Source organism: Cimex lectularius, unplaced genomic scaffold (assembly GCF_000648675.2).
Source record: "Cimex lectularius strain Harlan isolate CLEC.00 unplaced genomic scaffold, Clec_2.1 scaffold48, whole genome shotgun sequence".
NCBI lineage: Eukaryota > Metazoa > Arthropoda > Insecta > Hemiptera > Cimicidae > Cimex > Cimex lectularius.
The window spans coordinates 1,801,748-1,824,821 of NW_019392708.1; the positions used below are offsets into that span (position 1 = coordinate 1,801,748).

Genomic DNA, 23,074 nt, shown 5'->3' on the forward strand with positions numbered 1-23,074 from the left:
ATCATTAAAAAAATCATTTAAACTTGATAAATCTGTAAATAAATTAAAACATTAGATTCCTTGATTTTTTTTTGTATATGTATATTAATGCTTAGTTTAGTTGATTAGTGTTTATTTAAAAACTTATACTGCACATAGGTTTTTATTATTAAAAATATGAGACAAAAATTGTAAAAATAGTTCTTTTTTGTTTATATAATTTTGATGGATCGGTCTATTAGAAAGTATACAGTCTAACAATTTGGATAAATTATATTTTTCTAAAAAAATACTAAAACGATATAAAAAAAAAATTATTTGAATCCGATTAAAAAGCAATCGTCTGTTTCAGCAACGAGAAATCATGTAGCCAAGTGTTTTCCAATAACTAGCTCCGAGTCGGATCTTCAAAGATACAGGACATCCGCTCTTTGGGACCCAACGGCATCGCTAAGCAACCTAGCGTCGGAAAGCATAAAACACAAGGTCAGTGTTGATAGGCGAAACTGTATTATTTTATTTAAAAACAAAAAACAAACTTGGAATGATACTATCTGAATTTTAAATAGCCTTTCTGACAGTTGAAGAGGCACTGGGTAAAAGAAACTTCTTGACGTTTCATTTCCTCAAGCTCTAATGATGATATAAAATGTTAAACGCTTAAAAGTAGACGGAAAGCAATAACTTAAACGATATGATAATGTGCTAATGAGTCAACATTTTAAAGATTTTAAGGACTTTATATGTGACTCTTGTTACGTATTCTAGTGTTGATATTATGTAAATAAAATTATATAATTGGGTTTTCCGGTAATAAATGCTAAATTACACATACATTAAAAAGTGTACTGACATTCCAATCCCTTTAACAGATTATTTTTGTATAACTAAAGTGGATGGTATTGAACCAGATATTCATTCGTGACACACGCAGGTGGACGTTGCCATGTATTTTTTCCGTTTATCCTCAGGTTTTAAAATATATTCTTCAATATTTCGATTTTATCCATCTTGTGGTTTGAAGCAACGTTTTATTAGCCAGTGTTGTATATACACTGTGTTGGTTAAGGCGGGACTTCCCAACCTCTGGTCCCTGGACCCCTTGGGTTCCTTGGGGGTCCTCGGCGATCTTCGAGAAAAAGTATTAATTAGAAAAATGAACTGAGAATGAATAAATACAATTAAAAACTAATAACAATGAATACGGAAAGCGAATTTTTTTTATTTTGCAGTAGCAGACATTATGTTCTCCAAGACGCTTTAGCTATGAAACAAACGCCTGCCTTTTTAAAGAAAGTTTGGGTTGAGTCTGTTCAAATTTTTAATTATATCAAGTCGCGCCATTTAAGTCAAGACTTTCCACAATACTATGTGTCGATGTGGGAAGCCTTCATCATTCCCAGCTTCACCATACAAAAGTTAGTTGGCTGCCTTTTGCGGAACTACGTTCTGAAGTTTTATCTCTGTTGATTGACCACTATTTCAAATTGGCCAACGTTTTCAATAATGAGAAATGACATCGTATTTATAAGATGTGTTCATTAAAATGAATAAGATGAGTCTTTCTTTGCATGGAAAGAGTATCACAACTTTCGATGCTAATGAGTAAGTTCACGCCTTCAAATAAAAAACTCAGTTTTGCGTTGAATTTGTTGAGGAGGAAAAGGTGGTGTTTTCCACTGGTAAATTTTTTGAAAAAAATAAATGAAATAGAGCTTGCGAACTTTTTTTGATGGATGAAATATGTGAACACCTTCAAAGTTGAGAGATGTCCTTTGAGCACTATTCCCCAACAGCTCGAGTATATACTTATCGGTCATTATACCAATTCGGATGTATGGCTATGAGATATGGGTATCAGCGAGCAAATTTAAAGTAAAACAGGTTCATACAGTTCAAAATCGGGTTTTTAGGTTAATAACAGGTACTCTAACTTTGCCATGCCTACACAAGACTGAAAAGAAGAATGAGTACCCACCCAAATCCTTTGTGAGAAATTTCTGTTCATCCACTACCACCCCGAAACAGCCGACGTCTGAAAAGGAAAAGGCTTGGTGGCTTGTGACTATTACGTAAAAATGTAATAAATGTAAAAAGCACTCCTTTTGCTTTAGTCCCTACTATTTGTTAAACTGTAAAAATTCGTTCTCCGTTATAATTATTGTTTGTAAATTAATATGTACGTTCATAAACCGTGGTAAAAAGGTGGGTCTGTCACTGGATATAATCCTATATCATGTCACACGTGAATTAGGGCCTTAACATAAGCACCCTACTTATTGTAAATATAGCAAAACTAGATAAAAGTATGTACTATAATAAAAAAGTAATAAAAGATAAAACGTTTCAGATTATTTAAAAAAAAATCATTTATCAAATTTTTTTAAACTATAAACAGCTTTACTGGCCTGAAAATTTGATCATGAATCGGATCATTCATTGCACGAATTCTTTTATAGTTGTCAGTTCATATTTCTCAAAGTCTCAAAGATTTTAAAGTTATTACGAGTGGATTTGTTTGGTAAAACAATTTAAAACATAAAATAACATCCTTACGTAAAAAGCATTTCTTTTAGGGTGAATGTATACTGTCAACAAGTATCACAGTTAAAAGTTCAGTTCATCCTAACTTTTCACCCACCTAGTTTTTAAAGAACAATCTACCCAAAATGGCGTTGGGGAATGTGCGGCGTTAGGGGTATAAACAGGGTGCGGCAGACCTTAGACAAAACTAATCATTCATGTAACAGCATTTTTTTAAAGTCAACAAGCCAGAAACGAAATTCAAACTAATGATGACTTTCATGCAAAATGGAATTAGACAGCTTTGTAATGCCTCGTTTGAAATTAAAATATTTACATTTAATCATAGTACAAAACGATAATAGTGATTCCTCATTGTTGTTAAGTTTTGCTCAAAACTCAATCAACGCAGCTCCCTTAGGTTAGTAGCTAATAATAAGCTAAGGCAAGGGGCAAATATCCTTGAGTCCCTTTTTAAATGGGAATCTGTGATTCAAATTTTGCAACATTGCAGTGTGGAAGTGTGTTTGAAACAACCCCTCATTAGTCCTCATCATTCATCAGTCATCATTCAAACATTTCTCAGAAGTGATCAACGAGAGAACTGATTTATATAACTGATTTGTTAGTTGGGTTAATATTTGATTAACTTTTCAAAGCTTATGTAATCTATTAGTGTTTGGTTCATACGTAAGTAATATAAGCTTGGTACACCGGGTATACATCAAAATTGACCGAAGACCTCCTCATCAATTCATTTTTGTTGGATGCTTATTCAAGCAACTATAAGAACAGCTGTTAATGTGAGTGAGTTTTTTGCAAGTACTAACGTTTCCGTGACTTATGTGGGAAAAACTACACTCTCTGAAGATTCAATTTCGGCAGGAGCATGAAAAACAGTCATTAGAATCGAACTTCATAAAAATTGTTGTTGGTTCGGGGAAGAAATTCATTTCCCAGCTGTCTTTGCGTAGACACGGAACTTGCTAAGTTCATAAATTTGTAGTAGATTGACAATAAAGGGTCTGTATGTATACTAGGCTTTAGTCATACTGCCTTGTATGATGAATTACGGGAATGTCCGTTTTTTAACTTTCGAGCTTTGTAAAAACAGCAATACATTAAACAGTAAGGCAGTATCATGTCGAAGAACCGCTGGTCGTCTGTATTTAGTTAAGGCGTATGCAAAACAAAGAAAATCAGCGAGACTAGCTGGACCAAGTAACGTCATTCGTATTGACAGAATTTATTGGTAATCTGTTGTTTGACTTTAATCTCAAGAAAACACAAAAATTCAAAGTGAGTTCTAAACTATTCCATTATTCAAATCCAGTTTTACGGATTTGCCAATATATAACTCAGACTTGGAACTGCTGGAATTGACATGACGTTGATAAAGAAAGTAAAGGGATTGGAAGATTATTTACGCAGTTTCCCTCAAAGGATTGTTTTTCCTTTCAAATGTAAATGACACAAAATTAAATCATGAATTTCTGAATTTCGATCGATGAGAGTACAAGCTGACAAACACACTTTATTTTCCGTTTCAGTATTCGATACAAGACAATGGCTCGGCGAAGTTTTTCCAAGGGGCGCTCCACACGCCGAACATGGGAGAAAAAGTTGCCCAGGTAAGTTGAAAATTGTTTGAATATTAAGCCGCTATTATCCAGATAGCTTCGGAAGATGTCGGGCCAGGTGAAGAGGCCAAAAATATTGACGCCGCATATTTTAGTCAACGCCAAAGGTAGAGTTCATCCACGCGTTATTGCGTTGTGTTTGGCACCCCCAGTCAGGGAGCTGTTTGCAGACAAAGTATTTAGAGCGGAATCTGTTTTTAAAATCCGATTTGGCACGATAGCAAAACGTCAATGAACAATTTATTAACCTATTTCAGAAATACATGAACATTTTCTAACTCGCTAACAAACAAGTAATTAAACCGGTTAAAATATTGTTTTATTTACTGAAAACAAATTGTAAAATATATAAAGCTTTTAAAAAACATATAAATAAATAAGCTAGTAAAACACCCAATTCATCATCGATATATTAAAATATATCCTTTAGATGTCTACCGACGAATTCATCACAAAAGAAAGAGCACGTCAAAACGACAATGCATCCACTTCGATCCTAATTTTCTATGAACGTTACTATAAATCAAAGTTTTTTATAAAGTATAATGTAAACCCAAGTAAGTTATGATCTATCAATAGTGCCCTGAGGAATCGAAAGATGTTTACAGAAAAAAGTCGATGATAAATGCTTAGGGCTAAATGCGTTTTCGTTCATAGTATCGACGTCGCCAGTGAAATACTCAAACCCTCCTTATTAGACCGTATATTAGTTCATTTTAATTGAGGTTATGCCGAAAATAAGAATCGACTTGCAAAACGTTATTTGCAACCTCACTAAACAAGCCGAGGTTACGACTAACTCAAGACTGTTCGTCTAAATTAGGGTCGGGGATAATATCTTAATCTGGTAACTTACGGTGGATTAAGAATTCATAAATTATCCTAATCTATCCAAGGCTTTTAATAATTGATCATAAATTATTACTAACAGCTTGATCCGTAAATTATATTTTTGATTTCTATTTGTATTCGCAGCAAATTTTTTTGTTTCTCTATCCAACACCTGTATCCATTTTTTTAATATATGCAATTTGAAAGTTTTGGTTTCAAATTATTATTGATATTTCAACCCCAATGTTTTTATCATTTCAGAGAGCCACAAATAATAATTAAAATTATAACTTTGAGGGCAATTAGTTCTATTTCCAATTTATTTTTACTACATTCTAGAGTTGATGAAATAAAAAATTTGTTTATGATCTACGTACGGTCGAATGTCTGTATTAAGTGTGATTGTCTGTTGACATATGGTCCGACCATTCTCGCTGTGTTCAGGTTTGACGCGTTTTCCCCTGTTCCCACTTTCGGCGGATGTCTCTTTTGAAATAATTTATTTATAGTCTATACATATCAAAATACAAATTACAAATAAGTACGTAAGTTTTTTCCTCCCGGTCATACCACTGCGCCCGGAGGACACATATTAACCGAAAGTAGACAATGCTGGCCCTCAAAATAAATACTAAGGGGCCAGGGGATAGATTTAAATGGCCTTTAGACGATGAAAACAGATTTTGGTTCTGAAAGTATTCGTTTTTGTACGAGTCTGCTGGTAAGTTTTGTCTGTTAAGCCTTTTCTTTTGATTCATCGGTAGTTTGCTATCTAGGTTTAGTCCTAAGTATCTCAGTTGGGTAGAAGTCAGTAGCTCCTAGTTCATGTTTATATGTAGGCGAGAGAGGTTTTGTATGTAAATGTTCACTGGTTGCATATTCCTCATTCTCTCTTGTCCTACATTTCTTGCACCAATATTTGGTAAAAACGGTGTTCAAAGTGTTTTTTGATGTTGGAGATGGTTTCGGCTAGAAGACAGAAATACTGTCTGTAGTAATGATCGTGTTGGGATGTTTAGGAAAGTTAGCAGTGTAACATGATGGCAGTAAGCAGGCACCCTTATGATGCAAAGCGTTGTATTGATCTAATATTTCAATATTCGTTGCAGCACTTCACTCTCAAGCAGCTGTCAGTTAAATAGGATTCCAGGATAAGGTGATAAGGAGTAATAAGTTTAAATCTGTAAAGGAAGCCTGCCAGAGCTTAACAAAATCCTGGGTCTCACTAGAAACTCACCCCCACTAATAGTATTTGTTCTCTAGAACGGAGGAAAAGGTATTAACTAAGCTGAATCCTTCCTGGATGGTAAAATGATGGGTATCTTACTTAAGTGGAAATGGGTGGCTCGTTGTTGTTGATGTACGGTGGAGGCAAGATTGGTTTTTCCACGTATTCCATGTATGTAAACGTTCACTGTGCGCATTTTTATCATTCAGTCTTGCCCTCCACATTTTGAACCAATCTTTGAAAATCTCAAGGGTGTCCTTAGATATTGTAGTTTGTTGCGTTCACATAGCTATGGGAGGTTATGGTGATGGAATGTAGGAAAAGGTATCAGTGTAAATGGTATACATGATGGGACCGAGTATGCAACCTTGTGGTATGCCTTGTATGATCTGATATCTGAGTATTCGTTGCCACACTTCACTCGGAAAACTTGCTGAAGCGTAGCATGATGAGGCCAGAAGCCTAACTGGCGCGAAGTCGTTTTATGTAGTCTCAAAAATGTTTTTCGATTTTGTCAAAGGAAAACGACTGATGGGTCATTAGTAGGATTTGTGGTTGGGAGAGATATAAGCAAAAACAAGATTGACAACAGAATACATCCTTAACAGAAAAAAGTAAGTGGTACGTAGTATGGCGTAATATTTTGTTGTTAAAAATGTTATAGCTTTCTGTGAAAGGTTTAGAAGTTGAGTGGAGGTAATGGTCATATCCAGGGGAATTTCTACATTGGGAGTATATGTAGCACTGACTTCAGAAGAATGATAAATTTTGAGAGGAATTATAAAAGGAAGTTGTAATGCATTAATGGTTCTGTATAAGGTGCACAATTTATATGTGGACTAAAAGTGGGGTGCATATAGGTTTGATTGTCACCTCTGACCCAGAATGCTTTAGGTAAACGGATAGGTGAATTAACTATGGAGTATTTTAATATTTTGTGTGTGTCTAAAAAGAAATTTGTCAGTTATTTTTTGATTAGAGAAATGTTTATAATAAATCATTAATGTACACGATATTAATTTCTGTGAGCAACTTTCAAGTATTATCCACGCGGATAAGAAATGAATGTTACTTTTGATATCCATAATTAGCCGTTTGAACAGTAATTGTTTATATTTTTCTTCAATCAGTGTAAATTTGTTTTATCATGTCAGTTCGGAAGTTTTCCCATAATCTTCTTTAATGAATTGTAATTAGATTTGCGTGCATGTACAAGACGCGGAAATTAGCTAAGAAGTTCTGACTATAAAGTTTACCAGTGATTTTGGCAAATTTAGCTATTTTATCGAGTTCAAAACATAGAAACAAAATCGGCATGAAAACTACACTTTATAGGAAGGGCATTTTATAGGAAGCGGTATCTATTTTTAAAACGATAACTATCAACCTTGTAATTTTTAACTAAAAAAAGGAAAAATAACATATTCCGCAAGTTTTGCTAGAATGTTGGGATTTAATCCAATAGAAAACATGAAATAGGTCTAATAAACGTAAAACGTGTTTCAGCATAATGGCCTATGGCGCTTATTTATGCCGGCGAGACATAAATGTTGAAACCGATGGTTGTTCACATTTTGATTACTTTTGAATAAGCGTGCTATTCTCAATCCAAATAGGCCAAGATTATAAGAATAGCCCTGAGCAAGAATAAAGGCTGGGAGTTGACAGAATTAATTTCCGTTCATAATGCTCAATGTTTAGTCGTTGCTATGATACCTCTAGTGGGAGGATGATCCACTAGAGTGTAGGAGAAATAAGGGTTGTTCACCCTGCGCGCTCTTTTTAGCGATCCGACAAGTAAAATCAAGCTTAAAGCTTCTAGCAAAGCAGCGCCACTTAATAATCCTTTATGATTGACGTAACATTACACATTATTTTGTTTACACTTGTTTTCTTATTCGAAATATGAAATAAAATTTTGTTTCTCACATACTGTAGCTAGTAGTATCTTCTTGCACCCATTTATAGAACTCACAATGAAACTGGAAAAAAATCTTCTAAAAGTTTAAATCATGCAGTTTGAAATATTTAAAAACTAATACCTACTATCACAATGTGATATGATAATAATTAAACTGCACTATTTGGGTTTTTGTTTTTGAGAAATTATTTACTAGTGACTCTGATAAGGCAAAGATTATACCCTGTTATTAAGTTGTCTTATTAGAACCTGCTGTTGTAAATTGCAACTACTGATTAAAGGGTTCAGATGTTCCCTGAGTCTAGTTATAAAGTTACAATTATTGTGTTAATCGATCATGCTCACCTCAATACCGTGGGACCAAACCTTGAGAATAGAATTAGCACATCAGTTTAATGTAAACAGAGATTAAAATTAATAATGTAACTCAGGATTTTGGATCAAAACAGTTCTCTTATGTACATGTGTTTTGCTCTGAATATAGACAGAGAGGGAGAAAAAGAGANAGAGAGAGAGAGAGAGAGAGAGAGAGAGAGAGAGAGAGAGAGAGAGAGAGAGCAGAAAAAAGAGATAACTAGATATCCAATGTCATTTAGGAAACTTAGGAAACAGTACCGAAATTATATGAAAAGAAAATGAGACACATTAGAAATAAGATCCTTTAAAGAGGTGACCTCTTCAACTCCTCAATTCTTCTTTCACTTTACATCCGTTAAAACTTTATGCGATGTTGCACAGCATGTTTCCGAGATCATATAGTCTGATAAATTAACCGAAATAGGAAAATCAAATATGTCTGTTCTTAAGAAGCAAATTAGAGAAATGTCATTATAATTATTCATTAAAGCTAATATTTTAAATAAATAAAAATAACAATTACCATTCCCGCACTGTCCTTATTTTTACTACACTGCCAACTAAAATCCCTTGTTATCATTGTAAGAATTTTTGAAATATTATGAAACAAATAATACAAGTAATCTTAAATTATCTAGTCGAAATTAAGCTTTTCAAATTATAAAATATGGCATCCTTAGTCTTTAATGATGTTCTTTTTTACGAGTTTTATATCTTAGCTGTTGTACAATTTGTGCCTATATACTATTTGATAAATTTATCCGTTTATGTTTTAATAAAATTTATATACAATAATTAAAATTGCTATTTTTAATTTTTTTTACAATACGTACATCAAAATTTTTTTCTCGGTCTTTCATTACAATTTGTTTATGCGATTTTTTGAATGTTCACTTTTTACACCTTTCATCACGAGAGAGCATTTAAACCATCTCTTGCTGCCTCAAACATCCTCAATAGTTCTCATCTGCTCTGCTCGATAACGCCACCGTTCAGTAGTGAAAGAGTATCTCGCTATAGAAAGACGAGATATATTAACGAAGTCTTGAATTTATCAACATCATCATGGATCAGGTAATCATTGACTGTCAGTTTTAACGAGAAACAATTGTTAGAATCTAACTTTCTGTCGGGAGGACACAAAATTTTCGTAATGTCCGATTCACAATATCACTTTCCAATTACGATAAACATAATTTATTCTGAATCAATTTATTAAAAGATAAAATTTTAAATGTTTGAACTCCCTAATGACACGGTGTAATTATTTTAGTCGAACTCACATGAATATTTCATAAGAAAGCGGTACAAAGTAATAAAATGCCTGATTTAGAAGCGTTCGATGTAATTTCCGAACGTTCCTTGGACGGCGACAAGACCAATAGAGTGTTAAATCTCACAGCACCCTTTCAATAAAACTGTCGCAAGGTTGTAACATCTTAAAACATTTCTATACTATAAAATGTCCTTTTAAAGTAAAGTTTGTTTATTAGAGAACAACTGCTTTAAATATTTTTTCTTTATAAAAACTATAAATTAATTTTTAAGATTAATATTGTGGTAAGTGTAAAGAATATTTAAACTCAATTTTTGTCACATTTAATAAACTATTTTCAAAATTATATATTTGTACTGAAGCATGGACCAACAAATTTATCACGATAAAATTTTATGTTATTTCAGCATGAGATTTTTATCCATTAAAAAAACTTCATGATTGGAGATTTGCAAAATTATCATTATCCAATACTAATTTGACAATTATTATTCGGAAATCGTGAGATGCGGTCTTGTGTGATGTGGAGTTCAGAAAAACATTTTCTTTATCGTGCCACGTTTCGATCTTTATTGAGATCATCTTCGGGGCCTGAGAATTACAAACATTGTTTAAATTTAACAAATACATGTAAAATGTGGACAAAATTGAATTTATACAATGCAAAATTGATTGAATATAAAAAATATATATTTTTTGCATTGTATAAATTCAATTTTGTCCACATTTTACATGTATTTGTTAAATTTAAACAATGTTTGTAAATCCCAGGCCCTGAAGATGATCTCAATAAAGATCGAAACGTTGGCACGATAAAGAAAATGTTTTTCTAAACCTCCTTCACACCAGACCGCATCTCACGACCTCCAAATAAGAAAAAAATAATTTTGAGAAACAATTTGGATAATTAAAGAATCGTGAAATTTAATAATTTAAACGATTTTCACGTTAGAAATTATGACAACTTTAAAAAAATTTAATGCCTCAAATTCAAGGCTGTGTAGGATATATGATAGCATGCTAAATATTTTTATTACTTTGATAGATAAGATATTATTTGGAGTTAATTGAAATGTCACTCATACGAGCAATCTGAAGGCTATAAAATAACTTATGAGTAAAGTCAGTTAAGTTAAAGTAACATTTTCGTATATAGTGTGTAAAACAATTACACGTATAATCAGTGTCAAAAATGAGAAATGTCGAAAATCTGTGCTCATGTGAAATATTTGGAAAGACACAAATTATACTGTATTACAATTGTACAAGCGTGTTCTTTGTGCTTATTCGTTCATTACTAAAATAATAAATATAATAATAATAAAATAAGAAAATAAATATACAAATTACAAATACTTGAATACATGAAAAATATATATATCAGCAGCTTAAGATAAATTTTTTTTATTTTTCATGATATTTACTCTATTGAATGTGTTTATATGAATTTATAGAAACTTTTGGACGCCCTTTGAATAATTTGTAATGTACTTGAACTTTAGTGATGTACATAAATATAAATTTATTTGCAAGCAGTAAAACATCTGTTTAATACTTTGTGGTGGCAAAGCACGACTAGTTTCAAACAGTGCCACTATTCAAACTTTTCTACAAGTTTTTCCTTAATGAGCATAATTTATATTTAAAAAATTACCTTAGCGAAAACAAGATCTTACTTAAAAATTTGTATTTGCATTAATTGTGTCATTTGCAGGCCAAATCGAATAATACCGTAAAGCAGAAAGTAAAGAAATGCTATGATAATATATACAAACGTTAAGATTCAAAGTTTTCTTTCAAATAAAAATTTTATTTTAATATTGCATAAACACAAATGTAGCTTTTGTAGCAATACATTTGGATGAATATGATGGAACAGTCTTAATGTAATTGCTATGAAAATTACAACTTTGGAATTACTTAAAAGGTTAATCCTTTTCGCTAGGGAAAACAATTAATTACATCATTATCAGTCTTTAAACTATATTTTTATTACAGAAAAAAATTCAATATTTCGTATTTTTTAAAGTATTTTGCAACGCATTACTGTAGAGTATAGAGTTAATTAGTACGGTTTCTGAGTTAAATTGGCAGCCCGAAAAATATTGGTTTAGTGGTGTTAATATATATAATTGAGAAAAAAAATCATTTTAAATTTAAAATGGTCTGACAGAACCAAGTGATTTTACACGTAAATTTAAAAAACCTCAAAACGCGGAGATAATCAATTTGGTCTGTAAACTGCTCCTATAGATATGCTGTTCCATTGAAATATTACTTCTTACAGAATTATGTTCTTTGCCCGGATGATTGAAACCAGATATTTACTGGAAAAAAATATAGGACTATTTAGTTCATAATACTTAAGCACGCTGCAATAGTGGGGTTATTTATAAAATATAGTTAATGAAATTTTTACGTTCGTACAAACTTGGGAGGAAATGTCTTATCGGCTCAGTCTAATTTGTTATTTCGTTTTTATAAATATGCAAAATATGCAAATCTTACTGGAACATTGTTTTCCATTGAGCGTATTTAGTTTATACTATTTCAGCACGATTTGTTTCTTAAGGAAATTTATAAAAAAAGGTAATGAAATTTTTACGCCTAGTTCTACTTCCACACTACATTACGTCAACAATTCTACGATCAAGAAAGAAGATTTTTCAAAAAGATGAGTCACTGCAACGCATGAGAAAAAAAGTTGGAATAGTTATTGTCAAAAAATGTGTAAACTCTGAACTTACCTTTTTTACCTGAATTATTTTTAAATTTCAAATAAATGTATGTTGTAATAATTAATGTGCTAAGTCAAACAGAAAAGCGAACTTATTTATGACTTTAAAGCAATGCCAAGGTTTTCAACTAATGTAGCCTGATTTTGTCAAGATTTACTAATGGCTCTGTCCTATTGCCTTACAATAGATTTTTTCAAATTTGATTCAACATGTTTATTTGGTATACGATAATGTTTTTCTTAATCCGTTTTTAAATTTTTTCGCCGTTTTTCATGTCGTCGAATAAACGTTACGGTGAGTTACCATTTGAAAAAAAAAGTTCGTTTTGTAACTTTATATTAATGTAAAACTGAAATTATTGCCATATTTTAAAGTAGACCTTTTCTTATAAAACCGTGTTAAATATTTTTCTAGGTTGAGTAGTGTTTAGAAAACAAGAGGAATTTAATATTGTATGCGGTGTTTAATTATCCTAGATTTTATCAATGAAAAGTATTTTCGATTTGCTTTACTAGAATTGGTTCGTACAAATTCATTTTTATTATCTTTCTGAAGTACTGTTCCTCACGGTTTTCCAAAATATAAAATGGAAAGTTTCGCAAAGCGTAAAGTGATATCATATGTGTGGTGTTTAGTGACCGTTAGTCAATTATTATTTGTGGAGATCGTGAGGTGCGGTCTGGTGTGTGTTTGTAGAAAACAATCATTTTCTTTATCATGCCAACGTTTCGATCTTTATTGAGATCATCTTCAGGGCTCAAATTGTATGTGTTCCGTGTAGATGTGTCATTCTTGTGTGTCGTGTTGAGAGTACCCTCACGACACACAAAAATGACACACCTATACAGAAAACAAACACTTTGAGCCCTGAAGATGATCTTAATAAAGATCGAAACGTTGGCATGTTAAAGAAAATGTTTTTTTTTTCTATAAACACACCCCGCACCTCACGATCTCCAAATAATCATTGATGTCATAGTTGGAACATAGTTAGTTTTTTACATATATTTTTTAATTTTACGAGTGATACATTGTTTTTAAACATTTAGAGAAGTTTAATTGTTTAATCTATGTACGTTAAGCGATCTTCATTATACTTTTACATGTATTATTACAAAAACTTACTTCCAATGTTCGTAAAAAAATTAATTTTCATTTAAAGTTTCTAATCAAAGTTAATTATTACCTAATATTAAGTTAATAAATTGAAGTTATATTGACGTTCCTAAGATTAGAATTATTTAATCTTACGGTTCACACGTGTGAGGTCTTATGCTATTTTATAATGGCCGCAGTTATCGACCGATCTCAGGTGCGTGTCTGACTATAAGGACGAACTAAGAACGTTATAAGCCACCTTCTTTCATGTCACGATATGCTGATTAGAAAATTATAAGCCGTAAACCATTTGGATCATTTATAAACTATTGCTTATCGGTTTTGAGCAATTTGCACTCTGATGGGCATTTTTGAAGGGGAATCGGTCGAAACGTTGCGTAAGGAAATTCTTTGTGTGGGGAGGATTGAGTGAGTAATTTTAATGGTAAAGGTCGTCTGAATGAGAACGTGTTATTTGTTGACATTATCCACTCTATTCAGCAGGTTAAAGGTTAAATCTGAGGGAGAAATTATCAGGAAAGGGTGTTTTTAAAAATCTGATCCTTTGAGACTTTGATCTTTTCTTTTATCCATTTTGAAAATACAAACTCTTAAGTTTAAATGTCGTTCAAGACTGGTTTGGTTAACTTTGTATTTGGAAAAAATGTGAAGTACGAAGAATGTCGAGATCGGTGAATAAAATTAAACTTAGGTTGTATGTATGTGTGAAAGTAGAGATAGGATAATTTCTGACTTAGTGTGACGGTATATTGTAAAATTGTTTGTTAAATTGCAGAACAAGAATCGTTTCCGACAACCTGTTAACGCGAATGTGCTAAACGTCGCATCTATTCGAATTGCGATGGTTTTGCATACAGTTTCGTCCCGGATCGATTTTCTCTTAACCACCCAATCGCGTGATTTGACCAATTTTCTCAGCTCGAGCTGCTAGGGAGTTGTTTGGGTGTCGCTCCTGAATCTACTTTAACTTATGATACCTTTTGATTCCTGTGCGTGCGTTTGTGCAGAAGACAACATTTTACCTTTATTGTAGCATGACTTCATTACCTTTTAACATTTGTGCGTTTAACACGTGAATGGATAAACTACGAAAGATTTTACTCGGAGGAAATTAGGTTAAAACAACGCGTTTATTTAAGAATAAAAGTTTATTTAATTTTTGGCTTAATTTTTCTCCTGGAAAGAAGGTATTTTAACTAAATCAGGATCTTTTAAATTGGTAGCATTCGTTATTTTTCCGCAGCAGTAGTGTATTACTGCCGTACTGCACCTTTTGTAAGTTATTCACCTGTATTGATCAGTTCGGTTTTATAGTCCTACACAATCCCTTCTCTATAAATATCGAACCAGCTACTTTTAAATTAATTAAAAACGGAATACTTTAGGACTTTCAATTCAGCCATTTGATGAAAATAAACAACCATACTTGGTGGCTTCCTCCTTTCCAAATGGGCAAATTTTATGATTAGTTTTGCGGCCGTAATTGAATTTTTTTATTGTAACTTGGAGGCACTTGTACATTTTTCACTTTTATTTTCTTTATTATACCCAAAAGGTTTTACTATACTAATTAGTTTAAACAAAGCTGTTTTGCAGGGTGGTTTGAGTCGTTATATCAAATTTTACGTTACATAAAAATAAGGTTATTTTTACATGTAATAAATAAAATAAAGACAATTACGACATAAATTCCGAAACTTCTCTCATTAAATAACAAATTTGAATTCTATCCAAATCGGGTCAATATTGCTCATACAAAATGTTCACACCTCCTTTTCTCTTCAAACCATCGTTGCGTAATAGTTTAATATTTTCCAATGTTTCGTATCCGATATGTAGGTATGTTTTTTCAGTCTATTGTGACATAGAGAAAATGTATGGCTTGTTAATCTGGTTCAACACCAGAAACACAGTCAATACAAACAGATAAAAACCATTTAAGAATATGGTTAAATATCTTATTAAGAATTACTGAAGACTACACTGTATTATCTCTTATTATACTTGTATTCATAGGCGAGACGAAGTCCTTTAAAAGTGACGAGGCAAATTCACTTATCTCAGCCCGAATGAGTTAAGACAGAAACATTATATATTTACGACAGCTGCGAGACGAGATGGTTATTTCTGATTCTCGTCAGGTCAAATTATTTACCGGGTTTTATATTATTAACTCACGGACAAGGAATGCCGTATCATATGATAATTGTTATTAATAAGAATTTTTTTGAGAGAAAAAAAAAGTAAAGTTCAGATAATTTCAGCCAGAGTTTAAAATTTGCTCGAAGCGTTTCTACGGTTTGTATGTACTCCGTCCTATACACTCTTTGTCGGAAGTATCTATCTCTCATAGCTTCCGCCTGTCGCCCGTGGTAGGAATCGACTAAAGATCCTTGAACACGATTTGTAACTGTCACCAATGACGTTTTCACTGATGAAAAATTAGTCGGGTTTTACCCCCTGTCATTAATTGTGTGTTTAAAACGAAAACAAGGCATCATATAAAACAAACAAGACTTTTCAATTATTTATTTCTTTGCGTAAACTAAAATAATAAAAACTTGTAAATAAAGAAGGACGATATTATCTAATATTAACTCTATTGACAAACATCTCAAATTATTAAAAATCGATATTTTCCGAGTATTCTAAACTTGTGGAAAAAAAACTCCCATTTCATGAATCTTGCTAAATGTAATTGTAAGTTTATCATTTTAATGAAATATTAAACAAATAAAACTCAATATTTTGCATGATTTGTTTTTACAAATTTATTGAAAACAGTCATAGTGATAAATTGTAGATCTAAATAAATAATATTTCAAGAATATATTGTACATGAAATTCAAAAAATAAAACATGTTCGTTTTTTATGGTTTAATTAGGCCTGAAAAAATAATGGAAAGGTTTGATGGGATGAGAATAAAAGAGGTGTAGATCAAGGTAATAGCATGATATGTAACAGTGAATAATAGGAAAATAAGAGAGTCAATGATTTCACATGGGTATCAACGACCGCGGGAGTGAGAGAGAACAAAGTATGTAAGAGAAAAAGAGAGAGAAAGAGAGAGAGAGAGAGAGAAAGAGAGAGAGAGAGTGAGAGAGAGAAAGAGAGAGAGAGTGAGAGAGAGAGAGAGAGTGAGAGAGAGTGAGTGAGAGAATGAATGAATGTCGTTTTATTTAAAAATCTCGCAAATTTAGAATTACCTCTCTGACAATTAACAGGACAGATAGAGAGATAGATAGATAGATAGATAGATAGATAGATAGATAGATAGATAGATAGATAGATAGATAGATAGATAGATAGAGAGAGAGAGAGAGAGAGAGAGAGAGAGAGAGAGAGAGAGAGAGTAAGAGAAAGATAGAGATANGCAGAGATTAAAATTAATAATGTAACTCAGGATTTTGGATCAAAACAGTTCTCTTATGTACATGTGTTTTGCTCTGAATATAGACAGAGAGGGAGAAAAAGAGAGAGAGAGAGAGAGAGAGAGAGAGAGAGAGAGAGAGAGAGAGGAGATTGAATGATTGATTGATTAAACGTTTTATTTAACCAGGCAAAATTAGGCTTCGTGGAACTTTATCCCACTTAACGTGAGTTATATTGTACATTATACATTATATTTCAAGTAACCAATTTTTTAAAAATAAATTTATAAGATAATATGTGTTAATTTATGTAAAAAAGAATGAATAACTATCAAAAGAAATAATAATCAATAAAAAAGAATTTTTGATAGTTAGTCATAACTTTAAATTAATTAACCAATTAGTTTTCAAATTTTCTTTGTTATTTTAGTTATTTAGAGAATATAAAAACACATACATGATATGTACATAATATTAAATAATTTATATTTCCACGATCTTTTGATGTTTTTAACTAAATTTCCTCAGATGTTTTAGATGTTTTTTTGAAAGTACAAAACTGCTCTCACAGAAAACATTGCTCGGAGTGTTATTAAACATACTTATGCTAGTAATTAAAAAAAGTGTTGAGTATGTTTCAGTTCTATGAATTGGAATTGAAATATATTGTATCGTCTTAAGAAAGAGAGAGAGAGGGTGGGAGAGAGAGAGAATGAAAAAGAGAGAGAAAGAGAGAGAGACAGACAGACAAATTGACAAGTGTACGGAGACTCGAAGGATGATATAGATTGTGAGAAAAAGAAATAGCAGGATAGCTAGAAATAAATAGATTGATAGATTATTATAGAAAGTGAGAAGAAGAGTGAGATTGAGCGAATAAGACGAACGTTATCCAATTTTTTGAAAACTCGACATATCGGGAACAAAGTAAATAAATGTTTGTTTGAGTTAAAATTGTTTTTCAGTGATTAGCAAAATAAACATCTAAGCGTTTAAATTTATTAAAAACAGACACAGGAATCAAAATAGGCAACCAAAAATGATAAAAAGAGGTAACGAAAGAAGGAAGAAGAGAGAGATCAAGAAATTGGGTTTAGCGGTGAAGGGGGATATGAAATGAGAAAGTGAAAGTATGTGGAACCAACTCCAATAGGGAGTACGTATGATATATATNATATCAATAAAAGTAATTTGAATAAAACACAAGGTGAATAGTTTAAGTGATTGTTGCTTTCTTTTTCCTCAGTCTTTCAATAATAGTTTATAATAATTTTTGTATTTAATTTAGGTTCCAATACGAGATATGTGGGCTAGCAATATGACCACATTCCTTACAGAAACTTTTGGCTCACTCTGATGATCATTTTCGAGAAAATTACTATATGAAAGCTGAAGAATTTAATATAAATACTCAGTGCTTGCCAGGTAGTCAGACAATTTGACTTTTAGATTGTAAAAAGCATTTATGGTTTATATTTACATGATCGAAAGGGTAAATGTTGTGTCTGGGCCTTGTTTTGTATGCAATAAATCAATTTTATGGCAAATTTAGAATGCTTATTAAAATTAAAACATGCTTTGTTCCATATAACATTGTTTTCTTTCATAACGACAACCTTTATTATCAAATAGCATAGTTACTTTATCCGTCCTTGCGCCAGATTTTTCAATTTATCAATTTGAAATAATTTTAAGTAGAAAAGAAAAACGTAAAAATTATTTGTATATCAAGTTTTTTCTTGAAAATCGTTGCTTTACAATATTGCTCCATTGTGGTTATTTGACAATTACACATGCATTAATAAGGTTATTTCTCCTCGATGAGCTGAGAGTGTATCGAATGAAACCATGAACATTACTCTTGGCATGTAATCCATTAAGAAAAGGAGAGCCTGACAAGAAGATATTACCGAGATGTTCCAAGAGTGAGACAAGTTATTTATTTCTTATTGGCTGAAGGAGGATGGGGTGAGTGTAGCAATTTGAAATTCAATCCTTGACCCCGAGGGGCACCAATAATCGGCAGCCGACAATTTCGATTTGTTGCTATTCACGCACACGCTTCAGTTCGTCCGATCAACTCCTTCTGTTTGAAGTCGGTGTAATTTGGTTTGGTATATGCAAAGAGAAGTCATAAACAAGTTGCCGTAGAGGGTTTGAAGAGGACTTCTGGAATAGTCAAGAGGCGAAGTGGGGGTGCCACCCCTAGTGGAAGGAGTGTTTACTACCACCAGTCCTAACTTAGTCGCCACTCCGGTCTTACGCCCGCTGAAGTAAGTCCATTAGAACTTTTTTCATAAAAACAAAGTAGAGCATTTACGAAAGGATTTATTTTTTACTAATATGTATCATTACTTTATTACCTATCACAATGCTGAATCATGAGGTGTTTCTTGATTTCGTTGCTTTACTTTTTAAAATGCTAAATCTAGACGTCTCCCGCTAAGAAGGGCGCGTGTCTAAATTATAATTAGATCTGAAATTAATCATCGTAATTTCAACGACACGCTTAAATCGGTTAACTTCATTAACAAAACGAAATAAAGCTTAAAGATTTTTCTTCTAATTGCACAGTCGAAAATACTTAAACAGTTTTTCTTGATTTAATCCTATTAGGGAATATCATTTTTGACAACTTTGATTAAAAGAAACGATAATTTTACTAGGAAATTGTTTCAAAGTATAACATACGCTTTTATATTATTGAAGTAGAAATAAAAGATAAATGGAACTGCATAAGCAGTATGTTGGTTCTCTTTACGGCAAGTCATTAAAAACTACTTTTTGTTTTAATTTGTGTTAAATTAATACGTGTAAACGAAAATTAAAATAACCTATTACGAAATCCCTGTTTTGTTATATTGTAATTCTGCTGAGACCACTGTTTTTAACCTGTTTTTTTAAGAATCTCTTGAGTTGAACATATTCCAAGGTGTAGAAAAAAAATCATAACAAATTTTTTTAAACTTGGAGAGGGCATAAAATGAAGGTTAAAAAAATCACAAAGATAAGATTTGAGTTAGGATTTATTGTTTACATATTACATATTTACTTAGTACATCTCTTGTAGTTGTAAATACCAAATAAATGTAATAAAAAACCTGTATAATGAAATGACAATATGGCCCATTTAAATTTTAATTTGATCGGGTTTGTGGTTTTTTGAAGCGTTGAACAAATAATATGATAATGAAAGTACATTATCGTTGTACATGCTATGCAATTATTGCAGAATGGCGGTAATAATGAAATATGGTTTTATTAAAAGCATATATTTCCACAATGTTAATATATTATAATTATATTTGAAATTATTGCAGTAAATAACGCTTTTTATGTTTTAAACGTTTTAAGACGTTATGTTTTTTTTAGATTATAATTTAACTAAATTTAGGCCTAGAATAAGATTGAAAAACCTTTGTCTTTGTTAAACGTTAGGTTTGTTTTATTTTCAAATTTTATTTCTGATTATTTTACATTTTCTCATCACTGAAAATAATATTTGCGGAATATAAGGTAATCATAAATCACATTGAAAGCACCTACAAAACAATGATTATATGTGGTGGAAGTAATAGCATAAATTAATTACTGTTTGGAATAATTGGCTGAGTGGAACCATGAGCGCGGTGTGGTTTCATTAATGCTATCAGTCTGATGAATTGTCCGTGCTTAAACTAATAATTAATTAACTAATAAACTTAATTTTCGATAATGGACATACATGTTCTTTTAATCAGAGCGGTAAACATCCCATGCCGTTTGGCACGTGTCAGAATTTCTAGTCAACACAATCAGCTTTTCAAAAGGCATCATCTCCTATCATCGTTGTAGATTGTTTGAAATTGAAGACGAGTAATAATTTGAAGGTCCATGAAACGTTGTGCCGAAAGTTAAAAGCTTCGAATTGATCTGAGGTTTCAAATAGTTGGTAATATTTTTCGGAGGAGGGGGTAAAATAAAGTTGTTTTTTAAAGTTGCGTTAAGAGAAGATGAGAATTGACAGAGAAATTGACGTCAAATGTAATAAATTATGGTTATTATTTTATAACGTGATATTTTTAAATGTAAAGGTAATAAAAGGATAGTATTAATTGTTCTGTATGTTTTACACCTTATTTTGTTTGATATTCCTTGCTCTTTTCAATTAATATGCTTCCTGTTTATGTTTTGTTTGTCTTGGTATGTTATTTACGAATTTACAAATGATGATGAAGGATGTTTGGAAGTGGGATTGTTTTTGTTCCTTAAGCACTGCATCCTTCTGGCTTTACTTTCTTAGTTCCTTAGTTCAGTTCAGTCTACTCGATCCTTCTTCTAAGAAGTACTTGGTCATCAACTGTCGTTGTTGCAATTCCTTTCCCAGTTTGTTTCGTGCATATTCGAAAGTGATATCGGAGGCTGTTTCTTTCTCCGAAGTATTTTATTTGTTGTATCATCATTGTATTGTATCATCTACAAATGGGATCATCATGGAATATGCCCAAGTTGTGTAGATGTTTTCTCCAAAGCCAGTGACCGGTAAACAGTCCTTTTACTTCTCTGAGTTTGACCCTCTTTAAACGTTGCAGTGAATTTGCCAGTCTTGGTATTTATGTTGTTTATGACTTTACTGTTTCTAGCCCCTTTAGAGTTCGTACAATTTTCTTTTTTCGTGTTTTGGTACTATAGTGGGACTATATATGGTCTTGCAGATCCTCCCCTGGCAAGTCTGTGTGATTCTTTTTTACCCGAAATTCGTTTGTGTCATGGAACCCGACATATCATTAAGTTGTTTAGTTTCCCCAGGTTTTGGAGAATTTGGATGCATTGATTGACTAGTCTTAATGTCATTTCTTTAAATGCTAATGCCTGTTGGCTATCCGATCTTACGATGATTTTTTACCAGTTTAACCACTTTAAAGATATTCTAAGAAACAAACAATGGTGGCATGCATTTCAGTTTGAAAGACCAAGGTGTACTTCCCTAATCCGGTTTCATAATGTGTGTAGGAGCCATCTGTGAATTATATCACTGTATCTGATGTTCTCCTAAAATCTATTTTTCCTTTGCAGTGTGTTGAGTCTATATGATGTTGGAAAGAGTGTTTCCGGGACCATATAGTCAATCCCCATTATTAAAAATGGGTGTCTGATTTTATTGATTATTGTTCTGTGTCCGAATTGTTTAGTTCCCAACCCGTTTGATTGTTTCTGGAGCCTAGATGAGCAGTTGTACAAATGTTTCCAAGGGTTTAGCACAGAATCTATTGATGTAAAATAAATAATGTACATTTATATTATTTGAAAACACATTATTAAATAATTTCGTGAGGAATAACATGAACTGTTAATGGCTTTGCATATTTGTAAGTTGGCAAGTTTCCCAATCGGAATGTAGTAATATATCTGTTACATACATCTTATACGTTTCCCGAAATATTTACCGAGTTGTAAATACATAATTGTTTATGCAGGTCAAAAATTGTGTACTTTTGTAACGTAAACAAGTCGAACGGAATAAAACTCTGTTGGGTCTCATTTAGTTTTCAGCAGTACATAAATTTGACGTGAATATGATTTAAAACGAAAGAAAAATTGTTCAAAGCGAAAAGTTTGACTTGAAACCGCTCCGCTTTAATAGACTTCACGTTTCCAAGGGAACATTGGTAATCATATTTCTTGGGTTAATGACATCCCGTAAACGTCGTGATTTTTTTTTCTCTTTAAAATTTTACCTACTTATACTATTAACACTAACTGATGAAATATTGAAAAACCATTAAAACTTTAAATTATTCATATAAACTATAAGCTTCTGTTTTCTGTACAGCATGATCAGTAATTCAATTATCGTTTTTATAAAAAATAATGGTGCCTCCAGACATTTATGTATACCTTTTATCAAAGAGCATACGTTTTTAAATAAAGAAAAACTATAATGTACCTTTTAATTAATTACTAATGATTATTTAAGACATCAATTACCCCATGGGCTTTATCGTTAATGTTGACTCTAAATCATTACTGATTACGAAATGATATGCAAGGCAAATATAGTATGATATTATTCTGTCATTTTGCATTCGCAAAATAGTGATATTATCCTTT

The 23,074-nt window shown here is 32.0% G+C and overlaps 1 protein-coding gene across 3 annotated transcripts in view; it reads left to right on the top strand.

Annotated features, from left to right (window-relative positions):
- LOC106672944 (potassium voltage-gated channel subfamily H member 2) overlaps positions 1 to 23,074 on the top strand; it is a 330,717-nt gene that overhangs the window by 165,602 nt on the left and 142,041 nt on the right. For all 3 annotated transcript variants that reach the window (XR_002910158.1, XM_024226299.1, XM_014404794.2), the window contains 2 exons: positions 332 to 465; positions 4,053 to 4,133. Coding sequence is in view for 2 of the 3 variants with exons in the window: in XM_024226299.1 (XP_024082067.1) it covers positions 332 to 465; positions 4,053 to 4,133 (215 nt within the window). In the remaining variant the exon portion in view is untranslated. The remainder of the gene's footprint in view (positions 1 to 331; positions 466 to 4,052; positions 4,134 to 23,074) is intronic.